The 24,018-nt window shown below is 43.1% G+C and overlaps 1 protein-coding gene across 2 annotated transcripts; it reads right to left on the bottom strand.

Annotated features, from left to right (window-relative positions):
• Positions 1–16,106: 16,106 nt before the first annotated feature.
• LOC126992253 (uncharacterized) lies at positions 16,107–19,896 on the bottom strand. Of its 2 annotated transcripts, XM_050850917.1 has the most exons (3): positions 19,608–19,896; positions 19,069–19,192; positions 16,107–18,671 (listed from the first exon to the last, which is right to left on the bottom strand). In XM_050850917.1, the coding sequence occupies exons 2-3, from the start codon at positions 19,160–19,162 to the stop codon at positions 17,755–17,757; spliced, it is 1,011 nt and encodes a 336-aa protein (XP_050706874.1). In that variant the 5' UTR covers positions 19,163–19,192; positions 19,608–19,896; the 3' UTR covers positions 16,107–17,754. The 2 variants fall into 2 exon arrangements, with proteins under 2 accessions (XP_050706874.1, XP_050706873.1); XM_050850916.1 differs by having other exon boundaries at positions 19,069–19,896.
• Positions 19,897–24,018: the final 4,122 nt, after the last annotated feature.

Genomic DNA, 24,018 nt, shown 5'->3' with positions numbered 1-24,018 from the left:
AGATGGCTCACTACTACCACTGAATATGACTGATTTTGGAGAAAAGTTTTCTATGGAGTGCAAAAGAGCTCTCTCAGGTGAGCAAGAGGCAGAGCGTCTCTTAGCTCTACAAAAGCGCTGTCAAGATCTGCTTGTTGAGCTAGTTGCTTAAGTCAAGATGCGCTTGCCAAAGAATAGAAGCCTGTTTGATAGTTTGTGCAAGCTGTCTCCAGTAAATATCCTAACGCACATTAATAGACCAGCCTTTACTGACCTACCATTTTCTTATTTAATGGAAGGCTCCTTAGAAGCATGTGAAGAACAATATCGTCGAATTTTGTACCATCCATGGAATAATGAGGAAATATTTGGGAGTGGAATACCTGATGACCCAGTCCAGTTTTGGTCTGCAATAAAAAAAAATATAAGGAAGGAGACAGAAAACCTTATCAGGAGCTTGCTGGCTACGCTTTGGCATGTCTGACAACTCCAGCTAGTAATGCAGACGTGGAGAGGATTTTTTCCCACGCAAATGCCGTCAAGACGAAGGTACGCAACAGGATGAAACTGAAAATGCTTCAAGCAATTTTGCGAATACGCACCACTCTCATCATGCTAGCGAAATGCTGCAAGAACTTGAAAATCACAAATAACATGTTGGAGAAATTCTCTGTGGACATGTATTACCATATACGCAAGGTGGATGGCACTGCATGTGACGATATCTCCGACTCCTTGGATGCTCTATTTGATTGACTACCTTCCAGCAATGCACTACAACCTGCAAGCTGCACTTGGTAAGTAGTAGATTTTCTATTTTTCTTTATTTTAATATTTTTTTTATCACTAATAACATGGCGGACCTTTCTTTAAAAAATAATAAATCACACACACAGGAAATTTGGTAATAAAACACTCAGTTTGGCTATGAATATTCGTGGAGTTGGTAATCGCCCATTCATGAGACTTGGCAACCCTGACCTCCATCAGCCCGTCACTCAAATCAGTTGCTCACTGGACTCTTGGAGACGTGGGAATGGTAATGTGCATAGCTCATCACTGGGGAAGGGTGTTACCTCTATTCAATTTACTTATGTGTATTTTTATGCATTTTGGGAAAAAGTGGTCTGTGACGGTGTTTGGCGCTAAATCGCTGGAGCAGTGAGGAAAATAATAAAAATAATAATTGAATGCGACTGTTGACAAGCAGAGTAAAATTTGCTCCGCAGTGTTACAGCGAATATATCTTTATTTATGATTAAAGCAAGATTTAACCTGGCTGGGGAAACAAGGCCCACATCATGGCATTGTCACCTTGCTTGTGAAACCTAACCACTAATGAATTAGGAATTATTTTTTCCCTGCATTTAGTTATCAGTAAGTATCACTGAGCACCAAGCACCACCGCCGCCTTCACCACCACCACTAGCACCAGTATCACCACCGCCACCACATCACCAACACCACCACTGTCATCACTAACACCACCACACCACCACTGTCATCATCATCACTACCACCACCACCTTCATCACCACCACCATCAGCATTACAACCATCACCTCCGGGTACTACCCCCGTCGAAGGGGAGTCACCTTGTCTTGGTGACGGGGCTTGAAGCCAGGTCGGCGGCACCACCTTTTGTAGTGGCTTGCCTACCTTGATATTACTCGATGTCCGCCGGCCTCGTGGACCAAGTGCTCCCCCTTCATCACCGGTAGAGGAGGCCTACTGGGCAGGGCCATTGTCTCCCCACGTGTTTGCCGTGCGTGGCGTCCCGTATACTCCCCGTGCCCTCTCATCTGGGAGTTGAGTCCACCGCGAGGGAGAGTGTAGTTCCCCTCGGTGGGCAACACGCTCCTTTGGTGGGAGGGTTGCGGTTCAGTGTGGCCCCATTGAATCAATAGGCTGGTCGTGAGCTGGCTAGGGCCATGCGATGGCTAGGGTCAAGCGGTCACTGCCGGGTGGGCGATCGCAACGGTCCCGCGACCGCCTTTAAACGCCTGGCAGTGGCTGCGTATACTTCCCCATTACCCCTGGGGCTGTTGGGTGCGGTCTGGCTCCAACATCCAGCCTCTCCTTGTTGGGCTCCGTGGTGGGTGGGGGTGTGGGGAAATGAAACTTTTTGTTTTGTATGGGTAAATTGTCTTTGCCCCGGCCTGCCTCTCTCCCTGACGTCAGCCCGTCTTCGGAAACACCCACACGGTCCTCCCTCATCGCCACCTTGGAGCCTTTCACGGCTCCTGGTGGTGCCTCTGTAAAGTCCCTACCTCCTAGAGGGGCTGACCAAGACAAGTCCGTGCGACACAAAGGTCCACGGAATAGTTCACGTAGACCTGGGAACTCCCCAATTTCCCAAACAGAAGTGTTGCCTGATATGTATGAACCTGCTTCATATGAAAAGTACATTACAGTCAAGTCTGTGGATGATTGCCCGATAAACGACCTGGATATTTTTGAATTGCACCGTTGTCTGGTCAAGGCTTGTGGCCGTGAGCCCAAGTTCACGCCACAAGGGGACGGTACCTTGTGAGTTGAAGTTTCGTCACCGGGAGAGAGCTCAAAGCTCCACGCCCTCACCTCTGTTCCGGGTGCATCAGTGTCCTGCTCTCTCCACGCCACCATGAACCAATCTCGGGTGTTATCTTTTCACGGGACTTACTCCGCTACTCAGAAGAACGACTGGTTACAGAACCCAAAACTACGATGTGGCTTCAGTACGCCGTGTGCTACGAAAGGTAGACGGAATATTCACACCTACACCAACCTTGTTTATTACCTTCAACCGACTAGTACCGCCCAAGACAGTTAAGCTAGCTTGGCTAAATTTGAATGTGAAGCCCTATGTCCCCAACCCAAGAAGGTGCTTCTATTCTCAAGCGTATGGTCACGTCACCCAGACCTGTCGGCGCTTGAAAAAGGACCTAGCAAAAATATGTGTGTCATGTGGAATGGATAACCACGGTGACGACTGCCCTGGACCTGTGCGTTGTTACCACTGCGGTGAAGCTCATCCTGCGTCATCAAAGGTTTGTGAGCGCTTCCTCTTTGAGAGGGAAGTGCTCAAAATACACAACCAGGAAAGGGTAACCTTCGCTGAGGCTAAACAACTTGCCCTTACAAAGATGGACAACCCCGGAATGTCGTATGCCGCTGCCCTCAACACCGATGCCCATCGCCGTTCTTCCTCTGCCAAGACTGCCCCTCCCACAACTCTAAGTCAACCTACTAAGTCCGCTTCATCTAATAAGACGCCTGCTGATGGCCGCAATGAGCCCCATCAGCAAAAGCGCACGCGCAGCGACTAGTCCCTGCAGGACACCCCTCCTGCTAAAGTGCCTTCTCCAGCTCCCGACTCTGGGTCGCTGGAAGAACCCCGGGTGTCGGCTGCAGCCAATACCCCTGCAACAGCGGCCCCAGCTGACCCTCAGCCGGTGACCGCTGCCAATCAAGGCCACGGCGCGAACCTGCCAGCGCCCGTGTCCACCGCCTCCGCACAGTCTGTGCTGGAGGCTCCACCCGTGTCCCTCCCTCTTGCCGCTTCGCCAGAGTGGCGGAAGGTTCGGGGGGCAGGGTGAGTAAGCCGCCGGCGGGAGCAAGAGGACGGGGAAATTTAGGTGTTCCCCGGCCCGTCACATCGGCCCTGGGGCCGATAAAGAAAACGCTTGCGCTGGGGTCAACCCTCCAGCGAAATCTCGGTGCTGTTACAGGGAGGTCCCTCTCCGGGGGCGCCCTGAAGAAAATTAACTAAAATTCAAGATCTTGCAGTGGAACTGCCGAGGGTTGCGAGGAAGCTGGGAGGATCTCCACCTTCTCATTAAAGATTCCAAGCCACAGTGTCTCTGCCTTCAGGAGACACTGTTAGGAGCATACGCTCATCCTCCCCAACGTAGTTACAGTTGTATATACTCTCCAGCTGATCCCACACAAGCTCCTTCTGGAGGTACGTGTCTCCTCATCTCCAACGACATAGCACGCACTCCGCTCTCACTTAACACTCCAGTGCAGGCTACTGCTGCTCAAATCCACATTACACGTACCAATAATATATGCTCCCTGTATCTTCCACCCAATACACCACTCAATAAGCAAGACCTCCTGACACTGGTACGCCAATTGCCCTCACCGTTCTTGCTACTCGGCGACTTCATCAGTCGCCATACACTATGGGAAGATACCACCAGCAACCCAAGAGGAGCCACTGTGGCATCTGTAATTGAAGAATTAGACCTCTGCATACTTAACACCGGTCATCCAACACGGCATATGCAAACGGATACACTGTCAATTATTGACCTCTCACTCAGTTCCCCCGATGCATACATGGATTTTAGGTGGGAAATATCAAAGGATCTACATGGCAGCGACCACTACCCCATCTTCAACTCCCATTCCACCTTCCAACCGTCACCTCGACTACCGCGTTGGAAATTAGATCGAGCGGACTGGGAGCTCTTTCGGACCATGACTAACACGGATACATCAATTGATGACCTCGAGACAACCGAAGATGCAGTCAACTTTTTTTAAGCCGTACATTCACAGGGCTGGAGAACTCACAATCCCACAAACAGCGGAACATGTATCACGTCGGCCTGTGCCTTGGTGGTCGGACGAGTGCAAGCAGGCAGTCGCTTGCCGACTCCGGGCCTTCAACCGCTACAAGAGGCATATAACAGAGTTCAACCATATGGCCTACAAGAAAGCACGAGCACAGGCACGCCGGACACTAAAAGAAGCACGTCGATCCTCATTTGCCAGTTAGGTATCCACATTAAACTCACAAACACAAATGACACAAGTGAAGAAGAGAGAACACGAAATTGCAGGAAAGTTTTCATCAAGCCCACCACCTGCACTTAACATCAACAACAACATAATACCAGCGAGCGCCGAAGTCGCCGACGCCATAGCCAGTGCATTCGCTGTTGTGTCTAAGCGGGACTCTAGACCTCCCGCTGTACGTCGGCATTTGGAAGAACAGGAGAGACGCCAGCTGGACTTTACATCATTGAACACTGAAATATACAACGCTCCCTTCTCCATGCGGGAACTACAATCAGCCCTCTCCCACTGCAATGACACGTCGCCGGGCCCAGGTAATATCCCATATGCCATGATTAGACACCTTAGTCCTACCACCACGACCCTGCTGCTCCAAATATACAACAAAATTTGGCAGACTGGCATCATACCAAGTGGATGGCACAAAGCCACTGTACTTCCCATCCGCAAACCCGGAAAGGATGGCTCACAGCCCTTACACTACTGGCCCATAGCTCTAACATCCTGCCTATGTAAACTCCTTGAGAAGATGGTTAAGTTTCGCCTAGTACACCACCTAGAGAGTAATGGCCACCTGTCTCCCTATCAGTCAGGATTTCGGAAGATGAGATCAACAGTAGACGCCCTTGTTCGTCTTGAGTCAGCTATCTGCCGCTCGTTTACAGAAAGACAACACATGGTGTGCATCTTCTTTGACCTCGAGAAGCATTACGATACAACATGGAAGTATGGGATACTGAAACAGTTCCATGCCTTTGGTCTCCGTGGACGGATGCCAAAGTTTATTATGGGGTTTCTTGAAGAGAGGACTTTCCAAGTCAGAGTCGGCACCTCTTACTCACCACCCTATGAAAAGAAGGAAGGAGTTCCCCAGGGAAGCGTTCTGAGTGTCACCCTTTTTGCTGTAGCTATAAATGGCATTACAACGTTGCTTCCTGAGGGGGTGTCGTCCTCCCTCTACGTCGACGACCTTACAATCTGGTTCTCGGCGCACCGCAGAGCGAAGACTGCAAAACGCCATCGACAGGACATCCACATGCACCTCTGCCGCCTGAGAGGCCACCATCCAGACCCTGATCTCACGATGTGTGGTTCACGTATACCTGTTGTAGAAGACAGCAAGTTCTTGGGGCTTTTGTTCGACAGGCGCCTCACATGGCTCCCACACCTAAAAGCCTTAAAAACGAGGTGCATGAGATCGCTCGATCTCTTTCGTGTCCTGTCGTGCACCTCATGGGGCGCTGACCGCACAATACTCCTACGCCTTTACCAGGCACTCATCGGGTCGATACTGTCCTACGGCTGCGAAGTATACACGTCGGCATCAACCGCCCGCCTCCGCACACTAGACGCAGTCCATCATGCGGCAGTTAGACTGTCAACTGATGCCTTTAAATCATCCCCCATATCAAGTCTCTTAGTTGACGCAGGAGTGCCATCCATAGACTTTCAGAGAGATGGACTTCTGATTAAGTATTGGTACAGACTACAACGCCAACCTAACAACCCTGCCTACACTGCTGCCATAGACACACCTGTAGATATATAATACAGAAACAAACCTCTTCTACCTCGTCCCTTTGGTCTCCGTGTCCGGAATGTCATTGGGGACCTCTCACTACCATACTTCCCTATAGCAATATATCAGGTACCTCCCATCGCACCGTGGGAGTTCCAAAACACACATTTCTGCCGGTACTTTAACTTTACCAAAGCAAGCATCTCGACATCAACTGCTCGACAGTTGTTTCTGTCCCACATAGCTAGTTACGCTACGTCTGTACTAGTATACACGGACGGTTCCAAATCCGATGCTTGCGATGGATTTCGAGCTGTCTTTCCAGACTTTTCCCGTTCTGGAACTTTGCCTGCTATTGCCTCAATTTTTACCGCAGAACTATCTGCCCTTCTTTTAGCAATTCGCACCATCTTCACTTGACCTGTTGATACTTTTACTGTCTACTGTGACTCTCAGGCAGCCCTGTCTGCAATAGAAGATTTTAGGAGTACCCACCCTATCGTTCTAGATATTTTTAGCTGGCTAGTTTAAACAAAAAGGTGTGGGCATCAGGTGACCTTCTGTTGGGTACCTGCCCACGTCTCTGTGCGTGGTAAAGAGGAGGCCGATGAGGTGGCGCGGGCCGCAGCTTCTCGTCCTCCCTCACAATGCGCACTCCCACTTAAGGATTTGCATCCCACCGTGCGGTCCGCACTCAGGGGTGTGTGGCAGCGCAGGTGGGAGGTAGTAGCTGCCACGATAAAAATGTGGGAAGTTACGACCAGGGTTGTGCGTCCCTGGTCGTATTCCCACATAAAAAGTCGTAAGAAGGAGACAGTCCTGGCCCGCCTTAGGGTGGGTCATACTCGATACACACATGTCTTCCTCATGTCCCGGGGAGTTCAGCCCTACTGTGACGACTGTTTGGTACCCCTGACTGTTCGGCACTTGCTGGTCGAGTGCCCCAGTCTGGGGGACCTGCGAGAGCGGTACCTCCCCCGGTGTCGGAACGGAGATGGGAGCTTCTCTCTCTCTCTGGTGCTGGGGGAGAAGGCACTCTCCCCGGGATATGACGTGTATGGCTTCCTACAGGAGGCTGGCGTCCTCAACCTCCTGTAGGTTTTATTGACTCCTTATCGTTGTTTTTATCTTGTATTTTGCCTTTAACCGGCTTTATATAGTTCTATTAGTTTATTTTTTTTGTAATTTTATTTTTTTATTTTTGTGTGGTTTTATACAGTTTTTCTATCATGTTTTTTTTGTTTTTTTCAGCGGTTTAATACAGTTTTAAAACATTTTAAATGCACTAGATCCGGCGCCATATGACCCTGCAGTTGCGGCGCCAAGTCACAACGCCCCTAATAATCATCATCATCATCCGGGTACTACTATCACCACCACAATCGCCACCTTCACCTGCACAGCAGTAAGCAGAGCATTTTGGCATCTTATTTTGTGAATAAAATGACGTCCAGCCTCTAAAAAAAATGTAGAAAAACTTCCAAATCAGGTTACTAAGGAGTTCGTGGTTTGTGGAGCAAGTTATGAGATTCAAGATGGCGGCGCGGCAGCTTCGGTTGCGTCACCTCGGGATAAGGATAGGGCATCAAAATAGATAGAGGCCAGTGAACGAAACATTTTGAAAGGTGCGACATCACTCCCTCTCACGATTGTACAGTCATTCCGAGAAAGGCCCTGTTGTGGGCTGTCCAACTGTCGGCAGTTGTCGCCACCTTCCTGACATTGTGGAGGGTGTTGGTGAGGTCGATCCTTGCCTTCTCACCAGCTCCTTCTATGTCTGGTGAGCTTCCTCCAGGAGGGGACCTTGAACTCAGGGGACAGGATAGCCATCATGCGATTCGTGGAGGGGTGGCCGGTCAGGTGGATTGGCGACATGGTGCAGATGAATCCGCTAAAAAATTGTATATAAAAAAAATCATTAAAATAAATATAGGTATATATTCTGGTGTCTACTTAGCGCAGCAGGATTTTCACTTTTCACGTTAATTTTATGTCTTAAGATTTTAACTTAGCTGTGAACAGAGTTTAGACTTTAGTCTTTACCTCATGTAGGCTTCATAGGCCCTCTCCTGGCTAAACTTGTCCTTGAGGCTTTAGGATTCTTCAAGGCAAAGCTGGCGTTTCTTGCACGGGTATTCGCTCTCTCTGAAGCGGCGACGCTTGGACAGGCCATTTACTGCTGCCACAAGCGCACTGTACAGGCTCTTGTGCACCTTATGTAAAAGAATAAACAGAATATTGTTAATCTGTAATAACTTTTTACGCAACAAGGGGCCGGCCAGAGGCACAAAAGCGGTAAAGACCACTAAAACACCGGCTCCCTAAAGAAGACTCTCCGAAAGAAGGTCCAATTATATTTAAGGAGGTGTTTTGATGCTTCTTTGCTTAAATGACTTAATCCATTATTATTTATTGAGTATATTAGTATAGGTAAGGTATATTCAATTTGAATTTATTTATATTCAATCAATCAATGGGGGCATATGCCGGGGGACGCGTCGCCTCGCCCACCCTACGACGCCAAGCCCGGGGGTCGCTCCGGGCGAGTCTCCATGCAGGACCCCTTCCCAACCCGTGTACCTCCCGGCAGGATCTATCGACTTGCTCAAGCCACGCCGGTTTGACACAAAAGTCATTCAAGCGTAGACACTTATTACCAAAGGCATCAATCCGCCTCTCCAAGTCCCTATTTATTGTCCATGGCTCACAGCCATAGAGTAAGACAGGGCGCACACGGGACTTGAAGATCCGGACCTTTGTCCTTCTGCAAAGGTATCGACAACGCCATATACTCGTATTGAGCGATTCCATAACACCGTGGGCCAAACCAATCCGCCGTAAGACTTCCTGGCCAGACTCACCGTTGTTATGAACTGCGCTACCAAGATACGTGAAACTTCTCCGATATATCAACGTCCTCGCCACACGCATGAACATACTGTACTGTTTCGTCCAGCAAGCCTCCAAACACCTGTACTTGGTCTTGGCCCAGGAGACCTGGAGTCCCAAGGGCTTCGCCCCCTCTTGCAGTGCCTCGAGAGCCATCACTAAGACCTCCAGTGACTCCACCAGGATTACTGCATCATCAGCAAAAACAAGGTCAGTGACCCTGGTATTGCCAATGGATGCTCCGCATTGACTCTGGTCCGCAACTCTGCCCAGTACCCAGTCCATACAGGTGTTGAAAAGCGATGGGGCAAGGACACAGCACTCTGTCCCAAAATACAGGCCAGTCAGCAGACCAATAGTCCTCGCAGGAATCCCACGGAGTCGCAGAAGATACAAGAGTGCCTCACGATGTACTGAATCAAACGCCTTCTTGGGATCGACATGGGCTGCAAGCATCCCCTGTCGAAACTCACGTCGGCGCTCCACCATTACGCGAAGCGCTAGGCTACGGTCAATTGTTGACTTGCCAGGCGTGAACCCAGAATGTTCAGGTTTCTGCAGCTTCAGCAGCTGGCTGCGATTTCTCATCAGCAATAAGTGGGCAAGAACTTTGTCTGGTACACTGAGCAGTGTAATACCACGGTAGTTGTTGCAGTCCTGTAGGTCTCCTTCCGCTTCCGTAGTAAACGTTCGTGTTTGACTAACTTACTTGATTTTTTTCACTATATTTTTGAGGTGTTCGATGAAAGCAGATCAGTAGATATCATATATCTGGATTTTCAAAAGGCATTTGATAAGGTCCCCCACCAACGATTGCTCAGCAAACTACTGGCGCACGGTATCTCGGGTAACATTCAAAATTGGCTTGCGGACTGGCTCTCTGAGCGGAAACAGAGAGTAGTTCTAAACGGTGTTACATCTAACTGGCTCGATGTCAAAAGCGGCGTACCTCAAGGATCAGTGCTTGGCCCCATGCTCTTCTTAATTTATGTTAATGATATCGATGATGGGCTCACTTGCAAAGTATCAAAATTTGCTGATGACACAAAAATTGCTCGTAAAGTAACTGCGACACTCGACGAAGAAGCTTTACAATCAGATCTAGATCGACTTGCACGTTGGGCCAATCAATGGCAAATGAAATTTAACGTTGACAAATGTAAAGTGTTGCACATCGGAAAAAATAACAATCGCGTTCGGTACGTAATGAATGGCCAACAACTTTCTGCAGTAAGTAAAGAAAAAGATCTTGGAATCACTATATCAAGCGATTTAAAGCCCGGTCAGCATTGTTCAGAGGTAGTTAAAACTGCAAACAAATTGGTTGGCCTCATCGGACGAGTCTTTAATAATAAATCGGAAAAAGTAATATTAAAACTGTATAATTCGTTGGTTCGACCCCGTCTAGAGTACTGTGTACAATTTTGGTCTCCCTACTACAGAAAAGACAGAAAAGTTGGAACGGGTCCAACGAAGAGTAACAAAGATGATTCCTAGGTTGAGAAATTTGTCATATGAACAAAGGCTTAAAGAAGTAAATTTATTCAGCCTATCAAAACGAAGAATGCGAGGCGATCTAATAGAAGTGTTTAAAATGTTTAAAGGATTCAGTGATATTAATGCGGAAGATTACTTTACAATTGATCGATAAAATAGAACAAGAAGAAATCACAATTTGAAGATAAGTGGTAAAAAATTCTCGTCGCACGAAGCTAAACACTTCTTCTTCAATCGAGTTGTTAATGTTTGGAACTCTCTACCTTGTGATGTCGTTGATAGTACAACAGTTACGGCCTTCAAGAATAGATTAGACAAGTGTTTTGAATCCAACCAGCAACTAAGATATTACTCATTGTCGTAATAACGTTAAGTTCTTTGGAATACTGGTGTCCTTGTCCGCTTTTATCGCCCGGTTAGTGGTAGCAGTAATGGTAGTTCTTTCCTCTTTCCTACATAATTTCCATGCAGTTTTTCCATGCTGCATGGTTCTTTTTCCTTTCCTGCCAGCTTTGGCTGGAGGGATGGGGGGATGGGGAGGAGCCTTCGCCTTTGCTGTCCTTCATCTTCCACCTTTGATTAGATAGTTAGTGTAGCTTGTCACAAACAACCTCGTAAGGACCAGCAGGTCTGCTGTTGTTTGTTCTTCCTTTGTGTTTTCCTTTGTGTTCCCTTTCCAGATAGAGACGACCAACCAAAGTTTCCAGTCAGGAGGAATGGTACCGGGCTGCCATACGGCAGTCAAGACCGCATACAACCCGCGGATCATGACCTCACCTCCAGCTTTGGGCATCTCCGCACTGATGTTACAGGTGCCAGGTGCCTCCCACCCCTCAACTTGGCCACAGCCTCTCTGACCTCGCCCAAAGAGGGTGGGCTTTCGTCAATGGGTGGGTCAGCATCCGTCTCCACTACTGCATTAGCCACTGGACATGAAAGCCAAGCAAGAGCATATAGTGTTAGTTCCTTGTATGGTTTATCTCCAAGGCCATTTTCATATTTGAGTACTCCAGCCCACAATGCTTGGGAATCACCTGGGATGCTATTTTTAAATACAGTCTCCTCACACCATATATGAAGAACAATTTTCCTTTTTTGTTGTTCATAAGTGTTGAGATCATTACCAAGCAGGTGGTGAAGAGGTTGTTGAGAAACTGGAAACCTTGCTGTCTGAGATAGCAATTTTGAGTCCTTGGAAAACAGTTTTGATGGCAGGAAGACGCTTTTCCACCTCCCTGATCAAATCAAGACTAAAGTATTGGCAGCGTTTCTTCAGTCCTGTGACAACATTATTAAAGGTCATGTTTGATTCGTTGTCCCTGGAACAACGTGTGAGCTCATTAATAAAGTGAGCTCCCAAATCACTCATGGCTATGGATAACTTATCATCATGCTTGTTGAAAACCCTGGACTTAAGTCCTCTATAAAGAATATCTAGCTCCTTTGACATTGCTTCTGGATCTGTATTAGTTGACTGAAAAAACATGTATTTACTTTCTCAAACTCTGACACAAGAGGGGAAAGAAAAATGAAATCAGAAAGCATATCATGAATCATTCTTGCTCTGTATCTCACTTCTGGTGTCCCTTCTTGCATTGCCAACCTGAAGTAGCATTTAAGTTCATCCCAGTTTTCAATTAGTCTCTTGATGACGCGTCCTTGTATCAGCCATTTGGTATCACAGCTTAAAAAATGGCACATTAACTGTGTTCTTGTCACTGCATACTCCTTCATATTGTTCATCGTTCATTTCTTCAAAGAGCTGCTTATATGTGTGGCGTCGAAGTGTACTGTTTGAAAACCATCCAGGAATGTCTACAAGCAAAAATCCAAGGCTTGCAGGCAAGGTTGCAGATGTTTTTTTGGACACCGAGTGCCAAGGAGTGGCAGACACATTAATTCAGTATGCATTTTGGGGACTTTTCTTTAATCCTCGACCAGACACTGTTGTTTTTCCCCATCAATTAAAGCAGCTCCATCACAGGCAAGACCAATACAATCAGAAAGTGACAGACCATACTCTGAGAGACTGTCTTTAACTGCCTGGAAAAGGGCCATTCAAGTTGCCTGAACTACTGGGTACAGTCCTAAAATTGCAGTCATGATTTTTTCAGACTTTTCACTATAATATCTTACACAAATTGCCAGGAGTTTTTCCACTGAAATATCAGTAGTTTTCGTGTGTGTGTGTGTGTGTGTGTGTGTGTGTGTGTGTGTGTGTGTGTGTGTGAGAGAGAGAGAGAGAGAGAGAGAGAGAGAGAGAGAGAGAGAGATGACTTACGTGTTCTCATTGTTGGTAAGTAATATAATAGTTTTTATCTAATTTCATATAACATTCCTTCAGTTTCCTTTATATCTATTTATGCCTGTTCTTAAGAACGCACCATTAGGGGACTACCATGGCAGAAGAGCCTCCATTTATTTGTATCCTTGCATCTTCTAATCTTATCATTCTCCCTGCTCCCTTCTCTCTCACATTATCTAGCACTCTATCCTGCCATTTTAGTTTATCTTAATTTATTTAATTTATTTAATTTATTTTAATTTTCTCTCATTCGACAGTGTGCTTCAGAAAATCACCGATTCCATTGCAGCTGAAGTAACTTATATAATTGCAACAAAAGTGTGCACTGCCCCCAAAATAAAAGAAACTGTTGAATAGACCTCTTTCTAATAATTATCTTCACTAACCCTTGATGCTATACAGCTCCAACTCCCATACCATACTTCCCATACCATACCTTGTATAAAGCTGATGTGCTTATTCTGGTTCTTTCTGGTCTTTTCTTTGGCTATTTTAAGTCAACTTATTCCGTAACCTACTTTCTACTCATGCTCATCCCTATACTATCCAAAACCCTTATGCAAGAGTTAACCAGCATCTTTACTCTTTCATCCCTTACACTGGTAAACTCTGGAACAGCCTCTCTTCGCCTGTATTTCCTCCTGCCTATGACTTGTCCTCTTTCAAGAAGAGTGCATCAAGACACCTCTCCACCCGAAATTGACCTCTCTTTTTGCCACTCTATACTATTTTCTGTTGTGGGAGCGACAAGTAGCAGGTTTATTTATACACTGTTTTTGTTGCCCTTGATCCGGCTCTTTTGTTGTAAAAAAAAAAAAAATTAAACATGCTTATGTCTGTTGCAAAGATGATTGATAATTGAATAATATCCAATATCATGTATTCCTAGAAAAGATTATTAAGAGAAGACTTTTTTTTCTAGTTTTATGAATCGATTCTAGTAATATATTTCCCATTGGTATTGTTTCATCATATTACTTGTAATTTGATTAATGTATGTTATGAATTTATTACGATTCAGTTTTCTCAGTACCCAAACCTTTTTGTTCACTATGTGCTTGCTACCAACTGATGCATTATTTGTTACCAAGAGGACGGACAAAAGAAGGATTAACTGAGATATGAATATGTTTTACTAACTGCATAAGTTACGCATGCTTAATTTCAATATCTTTCAAGTCGGTTGCAATTACAAGCCCATTTTCATATTACTGTGTGTGCTCTCCCTACCTCAGAAATGGGTGGTAAGGTTTGATGATTGCAATGTTTTATAAAAGTATATGGCAGCTTCCTCAAAATTCACCATTATAGTTTTTATCCAGTTCCTTGCCTTATTTTTGTTTGCTGATTATACTGTATTGTAAAGTATGCGTATAAACACATACTGCAAAATATTAATGTGTTGTTAATTAAGACGAAGAAATCCTATATACATTAACACGGGTAATAGACCATCCAATATTCACGTGAAATACTCGTGAATGTTACACGTGTTTTAGGCGATAATTATTACCCGTGGAAATCACGCGTCACATGCAAGTGTAATCATCTTGCAAAGTGAACCAGATTTATTCGTCATATCCACGAGCCGGATTCACGTGTTTTACTTGTGAATTACGCAAGCTGTGCCCAGGGGCACCGCCAAGTACTTGGTAGACAGCAACGCGGGAAGAGAACACACAGGAACACACCTCCGACCAGAACGCCTGCCAACAGCCAACTCACCCACTGCTGATGATTTATTTGTGTTGAAGGTGCCTTCAGTGTAATGATACACAGCATAAGCAATGTTGCATGCAGTCCACTGGAGATAACCAATATGGGAGGCAAATATCACCCAGAATACAAATATTTATGATACAATTAAGGCAAAAAACCGGAGACCTTTTTTTATTTCTTAGTGAGGAGTATAGTGTAATTTTGTGAGTAGCAAATGTCAATAAACTGCACAAGAAGGTAAAATTCTCGTGTTTACTCATACTCCCTCTTCTCCCCCAAAACAAGCTTGGAGGCCTGTAAGAATGTGTGGTTTTCGGGTGGGGGACACAAAATGTATCACAATCACATAGTTTTTGAGCTGGGGATGGGACGTACAATACCAAAGATGTAGGGAAAATCCTTACATTATATATGAGTGTTTTGCACCTACAGGTGCCCTGCGCATTATTTATCAAGATCACAATCAATAACATTTGGGGACTTTTTTTACCCATATGGAAACTGCACTTTTCACCCACAGGGGGTTAGATGAGGATAGGTTAGTTTAGTTTCGGTTATGTTATGTCAGATTAGGTACTTTTTGTTTTCCCTATATGTACATAAGAGTGTTGCTTGACTGGACAAAACGTTGTGTAGGAAGCTACTTTTTAAAGCTATATCGCTCATTAATTCGAATAATGTCATATCTCAAAGATCTTCATTTTTTACTAGAGAGGTTTTTAACTTTTTACACATGATTACAATATTCTGTGGCTTTATTGGAAAACTTTGTATTGACCTATTTGATGCAAAATTTGTTAGTGAAGAGAACTAAGGCAATCTAGACTTCATTTTTTCAAATTTAGATGATATTATAGCAGTTTTAATGAACATGACACAAACTTGTGACGTTATGAATCCAAAACTAAGGACAAAGTTGATAATAACAACAAATAATACATTATATCTACAAAAATATTGTATTTGAAAGGAAGGATTTTTAGTAAAGTGAATAAAATGACGCTTCTCCATTGTACACAGCAAATGATAAGGATAAGAAAAACGCTGTATAAACTTTTAGATTTATTCTGTAGAAAAGAGCAAAATAATCTTCATGAAATACAATTCCTTCTGTGCATTAATAATGCAATAATGAACATGTGGTATCACATAAAAAAATCAAACAAAATGAAAATGTTTCACTAATTTTTCATATAATAAACTTTGTTTATCTTCTGCCTTAGGATGCTGTTATTAGCATGGCTGCAGAGTCGGATGGTTGAAATCCGACTCTGAGTCCCGACTCAAGACTCTAAGAAAAGCTCCGACTGTGCAACCCTGCTTATTAGAAGAGACAGAAAAAATGGCATCATTGTAAATATAAAAGATGAGCAAAATACATGTAACGTAAAATCGTATGTCTGTAACTTAAGCATCTCTTGAATAAATAAAAAAATAATTCGCATTTCCAAGCTGGGACAAAAACATAAGAAATAACTTTGGTAATTTTAAGCCTCAACGAGACCTTTATTAGACTAGAGCTAAGTATTGAAAAAAGCAATATTATCGATAGTAAAAAGAGCAAACATAAATGTTTATTCATGTATCTTATGCAAGAAAGAAAATACTAATCCCATCCATGAACTGAGAAACTGAGAACTGAGAACATAAGCGATGTAAACAAACATCTCGTAAATTAATTAGCTACCTGTTTAATTATTATCTTAGGTAATTTTATGCTTCTGGTGAACGTTTCTTAGACTAGAAAAACTGAACAGACAAAAATGCATTGCAACAGAAGTATCTACTGAAAGAAACAAATAAGTAGAGGTTCTAAAGGTTTTCATAGAAGGACTTGTACTGTTTAGGGATCAGATTCTTTCTGCACAGTTCCATCAAGTCTTCTTTCTTGGCTTGGGATATTCCAGGCTTTGAACTGTAACAAGGTATGAGTGCCAAACCGCCACTATTTGTCTTCTTCTTTTTAAGTACAATCACTTCATGAAAATCCTCCTCATAAGAGTGTTTACAGAAAACTGAGCAGGGTGACTCACTTGATATTTTTAATGCTTTAATCTGGTTCATCTGGAGACCTTTAATGTTCAAAGTTCCCAAATCTGTTGCAATCATTTTTATGTTAAGGAAATCTTCAAACGTCATTTCTTTTACTTTGAAGGGTTCTCCCCTCTTTTTTGCTGTTCTGATTCCAGTAATGAAAGTTTCAGGCAGGAAAATTGGCCCACTTTTTTGAAGCCTTTTCATGTTTCGTTCAATGAGCGAATGGGCCGAATCACCTTCATTCTGGGTGTGCCCTCGAATCAAGTACTTGTGAGTAACAGATTTAATATTCAAGAAGTTGACTGCATATAGGTACAATGAGAGCATGAATTTGTTTTTCTGTTGGCCACCACAATTATCAGAATAGAATGTTATATCAGTAATTCCCTTGTCTGAGCATTTTTTCATGAAATCTAGTACACAGCTACCCAATTCATTAACGCCTCTGTGACCATTTGATTCGTCCCACACATAGCAATAACATTCATTGGACTTTAAATCGTAGATAGTGAAGTTCAGAACGTTAAGCTTTGATTTATAGTAGAAGAGGGAAACGTCTCCTTTGGGAAGAGGGAAGACTGCTTGTAGGTCATACACTGCGACAGCATGGGTAGATGGAGTAGTTGTTTTGTCTAAATTTTTTTCGTTTCTGGAGAGCTGCTTCTGTAAGTGATGTTGATCATAATTTTCTTTCATACTCTGTTTCTCATCATCGTTTGCATTCTCAAACGCCTGACAGGTATCACATTGGTCTTTTTTAGGGCTGAAAAATGAAATGTTGTATTCATTTTTGAATATGTTATAGTAGTAGGCATAATTTACATATTCAATTTTTTCTTCTTTACAAATGTTCACATAGTCTCTATGAAGTTCTGCAACTGTTTTACTGCCATCTATGAATTGTCTCGATGTATTGGCTCTCATGTAGTGGCTTTCTATTCTTGGGATTGAATCGATGTGTTCCCGTACTTTGTCCACAGTAGATTGGTCAAGACCTTTAGTCTTGGTGTGCTGTCCTCTTTTTTCAGGCTCCATAAGGACTCCTACCACTTTTGCCCTTTTCTCTTGTACTGTGCGAATAGGCCTGTCGTTGATATCTAAAGTATTTTTGAAAAATACTTTGCAAACTCTTTTTTTCACCATCAACATTGAAGGAAAAAGCATTATTCAGCTTCCTTGGAGGTCGGTTTCCACCAACACGAATGTATCTGTAAGATGGCTGGATTTGTTCCATGCAATTTAATATGAATAATCGTTGCTTCTCTAAAGACCCTAATTGCCAATAATCATTAAAAATTCTTTCTCTCTCTTCATTTGAAAAGGTTGAAAAGCACTTAAGCCTACATTTTTCAGTGCAAGGAGGCTTCATTGTTCTTGCAGGTTTCTCCCGGTGATACTTTGACGCCATCTTGTAAGCTTTCCCTTCATTTCTAAGCTTTTTCTGTGCATTTCTGTACCATGTTTGTGGGTTTCTCTTTCTTTTAAAACCTTTTTTCTTCACTGGACTATTGAGGATGCCTTCATTACCACACTGATCTCCTGAGTATTCATCACTGTCATTACTCTGGTCTTTTTCTGTAGTACCCAATAATTGTGACTCGGGAACATAATCTTTGTCTTTAACAGAATCGTCTGAATCCACTAAAGCAGAGGAGGAACTGCTTGATTCTGAGGAAGAGCTGCTTGATTCTGAGGAAGAGCTGCTTGATTCTGAGGAAGAACTGTTTGATTCATCATCGCACGTCGTGTCCTTAGGCAATTGAACATTAGAATTATCGTAGTAGCTCCCGTCCAAATCAGAAGTGGTAAAATGTTCATTAGAAACTAAGTTTAGACGGGCTTTAGAAGCAGATGGTTCTCCCTCCAAAGAGGTATGAGAGTCCTCTTCCATGTTTGTACTCTGCCTCTGCAAAGAGTCACTGGCTCTTTCGTGTACAGATCCTGGAAAATGGAAACAAAGAAGTTAACAAGAGAATATTTTCATATTATCAAGTTTTGATCTAACTTTTTAAATGTTTTAATAACATGCAAGAAGTACCTTTTAATAATATATTCATGTGCAAAAATATTCATAACATCTGCTCTCAAACGTAGTGGCAGAAGTAAATTAAATAATTATAAGAACAGCTATGGAGGCCATTGCAGGGAGAGAGAGAGAGAGAGAGAAAAAAAAATAGCCTAAAAAAGTCACAAGTATTAATTTTTTCATTGAGCAATGCAATTGTAACAGGATAGAAAGTGAAGTTGTTATGAGTTCAAAAATAATATACCAGATAGGGTTAATTCAGCAAATATTTACGACTAACTAATACTCATAATTATATAAATCACAACTTACCTGTGTCAGCATCGTTGGAAACTTGCTCTAGGCCTATGCCAGGGCTTTTCTTTGCCAGAGCTAATTTCAGACATTTTTCCCCGCGTCCATTCATTTTATTGAACACAGATGGAGTGGGCGATATCTGCAAAAATAGAATAATAGTTTTCAGACAATCGGCACATCTTTGCTAGATTGGGTGAACGTAAGTGGTTAGAGTGTCATAATTCAAAATAATTTTAATGATATATTTCACACGTCATCATAGTTCAGATTTAAAACGACTTATTTCTACTTAGAGTTCAATCATAAGACACCTATTTATCCTAATTTTGTGACAATAATGACACATCTTCAGATAACCAACAAGAGTGTCTGCATTTTCAGTTGCAAAATGTATCATTTTGTTTACACCCAAAAAGGGTGTCTGCATTTTCAGTAGCATACTGTATTATTTTGAAATAGTTTCCAAAGCAGTTAAGTACGTCTCAAATGAATACTGTATTAAGACTAGAATAATACACTATAACACTAAATAATCCATTACAAAAGATACTTACATTTGCTTCAAGATAGGCACATCAAGACATATGTCACTTCAGGAGTAAGCTCGCACACCCATCCCCTGAGACGGTTGAAGCACAACTGAGATAAGACAGTGTTACCACTAACCTATTGTACTTTTGGTTTGGTGTAATGGAGACATTTAGCGCCACCATGCGGGTAATTTTTCAAGTAGAGATATGACATTTATACAATTAAAAAGCTTGCATTTTGAGGAATATGATGGTGTACTCAACTCAAAATTCTCGATTTTTGAGATATGACGTTATTCGAATTAATGAGCGATATGATACTCTGGGATTACATCCCATAACATAATATCACGTAACATAACCTAAACTTAACTAACCTATCCTAACCCAAATTCGCCTATCGGTGAGATGCGCGGTTTCCGTATTTACTGTTATAATCAGTAATGTAGGTGATGGTAATGTTTACTATTTGTTTATATTGCAAACACCTGTGCTGATGATTTCTTTGGGTTGTAGGTGCCTACAGTGTAATGGTACACAGCTTAGTAATGTGTCATATATGAATGGGCAATATAGGAGGTGTTCATTCACTTGCTTCATGAGCTGGTAGGGCCACTGCTTGTCTGAGCTTTGCAATGGCAGCATGGAATGCATGCAGCTGATGCAAGGTTAAGGTCAGATAGTTTAATTGTCGATATGTGTGCCTGTAATGGACATAGACCACCAAAGCCTTGGATTTGAGCTTTCAAAGTATATTAGTGGCTAAAATATAAATTAAAGCAGCTGCCAAATGTGGTTAATACTGACATTATGCATTTATTTTACTCATGTAAATGCACTACACTAACTGCCAAAAGGTTCTGTTGAACGGAAGAAAGTTATGAGCACAGTCTAGCACATCATATTATTATTATTATTTTATTTTTTTACGTCACGGCCTATTGCGCCCAAGGCTTTTTCCCGGTGGGGCCTGATGGTCGGCCCTATCCCGTTCTGGCGCAGGCGAGTGTTTATAGTGGTGCCATCTTGTGTTGGCTCATGCTGCCTCCCTGAACTCATCTTTGAGCCTCTCCTTAGAGAGGTTATCTAGAGCCCAGGTTGATGGGTGGTATTCAGGGCACCATGTGGGTAGTCTTAGGCCACTCGGCGGTGACTGAAAACCTCAGCTGTGCGGCGGCCAGGATTCGAACCCGCGTCCCTCCTGGAGCTCCTGAACGCGGGGCCGTCACTCTAACCACTGAGCCACCGCCTCCCCAAGCAGCAGGGAGGCGAGTTTGGGGGAGAGTTAGGTTAGATCAGGTTCGTTTTTTATCAAGTTAGATAATAGTTTCGCTATATTTGTTAAGCTCAATTGTTAATGATGAACATGTGTGATACGCCTCACGTTGCATCATATTCCTCAGTTAGGTACTTTCCTATGCTGCAGGTGTTTGGGTCATGATAACATAATGGAACCATAAGAGTGGGATAGGTAATTTAGAATGGATATAAAATATTCAATGACTAGGTCACTGTCAACTTGTCAAGTATGAAAGTGTTGCAGTCAGCCCAGGCCCAGCATGGGTATCAGTCACTGGACAGGTTTTGTAGTAACAGAACACAGGACTTTTAGGCAGTAAGGTGTTTAGACTCCAGAAACATTTTGTCTAGATCAGACGTCGGCAACCCAGAATTCGAGATGAGCCACCTTCTTCAAACTTGAAAGAAAAGCAGTGCTACTTGAGCCGCAGTTTAAATTATATATAGTTATGAATGGAAATTACATATAGTTATGAATGGAAATTACGAAACATGGAAAATTTCCTCCTCCATATGGGAGTTAAATAATATACCCACAGACAAGATAATCAAGTGCACTATAATAATAATAATAATAATAATAATAATAATAATAATAATAATAATAATAAATTTGATAATAATAATAATAATAATATTGATGATATTAATAATAACATTGATACTACTACTACTACTTCTACTACTACTAGTAATACTACTACTACTAATAATAATAATTACTATTATTATTATTATTATTATTATTATTATTATTATTATTATTATTATTATACTTTCTGCTTGTGGCCGTTTCCAGAGAATGGCAACACTGAGTGGCCACTTTGTGCCTCCAAGTTGGTTCCTGATTCTTCTCCCACAGTGGTGTAATTTGGGACCGGCGCCATATGCGGGAAGTTATCTTACTCCCTGCTGCGGCTTTGAGCGCTACTTTACAAATCATTCGGCTCAAGTTTGAGAAAGCCAACTTCGAGCAGCAGGAAGTACCGGTCATCTGTATTCGGTTTGGGAATATATAGCACTTGGGAAAAGTGCAGGTTGTTACCTGTAGCCGGTAGTAAATTACATGAGCCTCATGTGTCTGCCGGTCAGCTTGATTCATAAAAATGAGTGCGGGACCTGGAAGAAAACACTAGGTTATATCCTCATGAGGATATATATTTTTTTTCAGGTCTTCCAAGACCATTTGATACTCGATGATATAAACTACAGCATTGTATACCTTGTGTTGCAGTTTTGTATCGTGCAATCTGCACAATGTAATCTGCAACACCAGTCTATGAGTCCTTCCTCTCTTTCATCTCCAGGTACTCCGCCAGCGCAAATTCTGCAAACTCCATTGGGCGCCTGAGATTTTTAATCATCATCATGGTGATGAGGACGTCTCTCAGGCGGGTGATGTCTGTCTTGGTCGCGGGTCTGGAGGCAGGATCGGTTAGAGATTGCCTGGCAATGTCTAACGTGTTGTTGACGTAGGCTGAGGTCATGATCCTTGCTACGACTTTCAGGGTCACATTTTCCCTCTCTTTTTGGCGTCTAGCTTGGCCCATTTCAATTGTTTCCTCCTTCCGTAGTTTCACTGGGGGAGAAAATTATATGTTTACCAATATTTATTATAAACAGATAAATATAGTTAAGATATGCAAACAACACACATGATAGTTTTATATACCTCTCATTACTTTGATGAGTTTTTTAGTCGCTTTGTTTTCTTGGTCATCTATTTGATAGATTTCTAAGTAGGACAAGGCGAGGCAATCTACCGCTCGCTGGCAAGCTTCGAGAAAATTACGAATGTTGTTCACTTTTAATACATTCTTTGATTCTAGGAATCCCAGAGGAGGTTCAGTTCTATCCATATTATCAAACAACTTGCAAATCGCTGGGCCGTTGAGAATGGTCAGAACCTCATAGTTGATGTTCACCATCCGCACATGCGCCCGCCTGGAGCTAACAATCAGATAACAATTCTTCTTCAAGTAGTCTTCAAAGTGTAGGAGAAACGCCTTTACTCCATCATTCCGTGTAATTACCATTGTTCCTGCTGCCACTTTCACCGGCTGTATTTTCTCAACTTCATCTGGTAGAACCAGAGATTGCCGCATTACTTTGATGAAGTCCTGTGATTTTCTTTGAAGCCGGTTAATTTTTTCTACATGTATATCGAACCGTTTCACCCTCTTATCACACAGACTACATTCCCTTTCTGGGTACTTTGTGACAGTTGCACCTGTAGTTTTTTGGTTGAAGGTTTTTTGGTGCTCATTGACTTGACATGCTGTTGTAAGTTCTTATACTTGCGGATGAGCTTTGCTTGCTCGTCTACCGTCATGTATCTATGGCACTGACTAATGTGCCGTCTAATGTTAATACTTCTTCCGCTGCATCCTGCCATTGGACACGGGTGTCTGAAATATATAAACGGCACTTAGTTTATGAGTACATTCTTATGTATGCATTAACGTTAGCACATTTACTATAAGCAGATCGATTCGTTGACAAAATTCTATACTCACTGTCGTCTGCTGCGAGGAGCTGTTCTTGCGTGTAGCCCATGCTGTACAGCAAGCGCCTTGAGCCTGTCGGCTTGTTCAGTTTTGACGGACTCCCAGAACTCTTCAGGTAGTCGCAGCATCTCTCTCTCTCTCTTGGATCTCTAATTTCTTTATTTATTCTTTATGAAAGGTAAGTTGAATCTTGAAGTGTTCCTTAATTTATGTCAGGGTTGGAACCCTACCGTAAGTGGCAAAAGCTTCCTGCACCTTCCGCCGCTTGATACGGTTCAGTTGTCCCTTTCTCAAAATTTCCTCAGGCTCCAAGCCGTCGGTGGCTGGAGCCAATAATTACATATAGTTATTTCCTTTTGAGTAAATTTTTGGGCGGATTCAGGTTGTTCTACATCTTAATCTGAAGAGGCTGTTGTACTGTCCTCCGCTGAGGCTGCAGTGTCCTCTGCAATGTCCTCTAAGTTCACCTCTACTAGAGCAGAAGCTTATGTAAGGGAAAGAGTCCCATGTAAGAACCCAGTTAACGAACATATTTACCAATGTCAAATTATTACCGTTGAGAGAACAGCCCGTACTTTCAGGGCTTTCTATAGCTGGTGTGGGCTGTGCAGGTTCAGCAGTCCAGTGAC

This window comes from Eriocheir sinensis, unplaced genomic scaffold, assembly GCF_024679095.1.
Source record: "Eriocheir sinensis breed Jianghai 21 unplaced genomic scaffold, ASM2467909v1 Scaffold428, whole genome shotgun sequence".
Lineage (NCBI taxonomy): Eukaryota > Metazoa > Arthropoda > Malacostraca > Decapoda > Varunidae > Eriocheir > Eriocheir sinensis.
Note: the sequence above shows the minus strand (reverse complement) of the source record. Positions and strands in the feature narration are given on the sequence as shown.

Excerpts from the sequence above, each read along its gene's own strand:
- LOC126992253 (XM_050850916.1), bottom strand. The coding sequence starts at position 19,162 with ATGAATGGACGCGGGGAAAAATGTCTGAAATTAGCTCTGGCAAAGAAA. Across the intron at positions 18,672-19,068 it reads TTCCAACGATGCTGACACAG|GATCTGTACACGAAAGAGCC; the intron begins GTAAGTTGTGAT and ends TCCATTTTCCAG.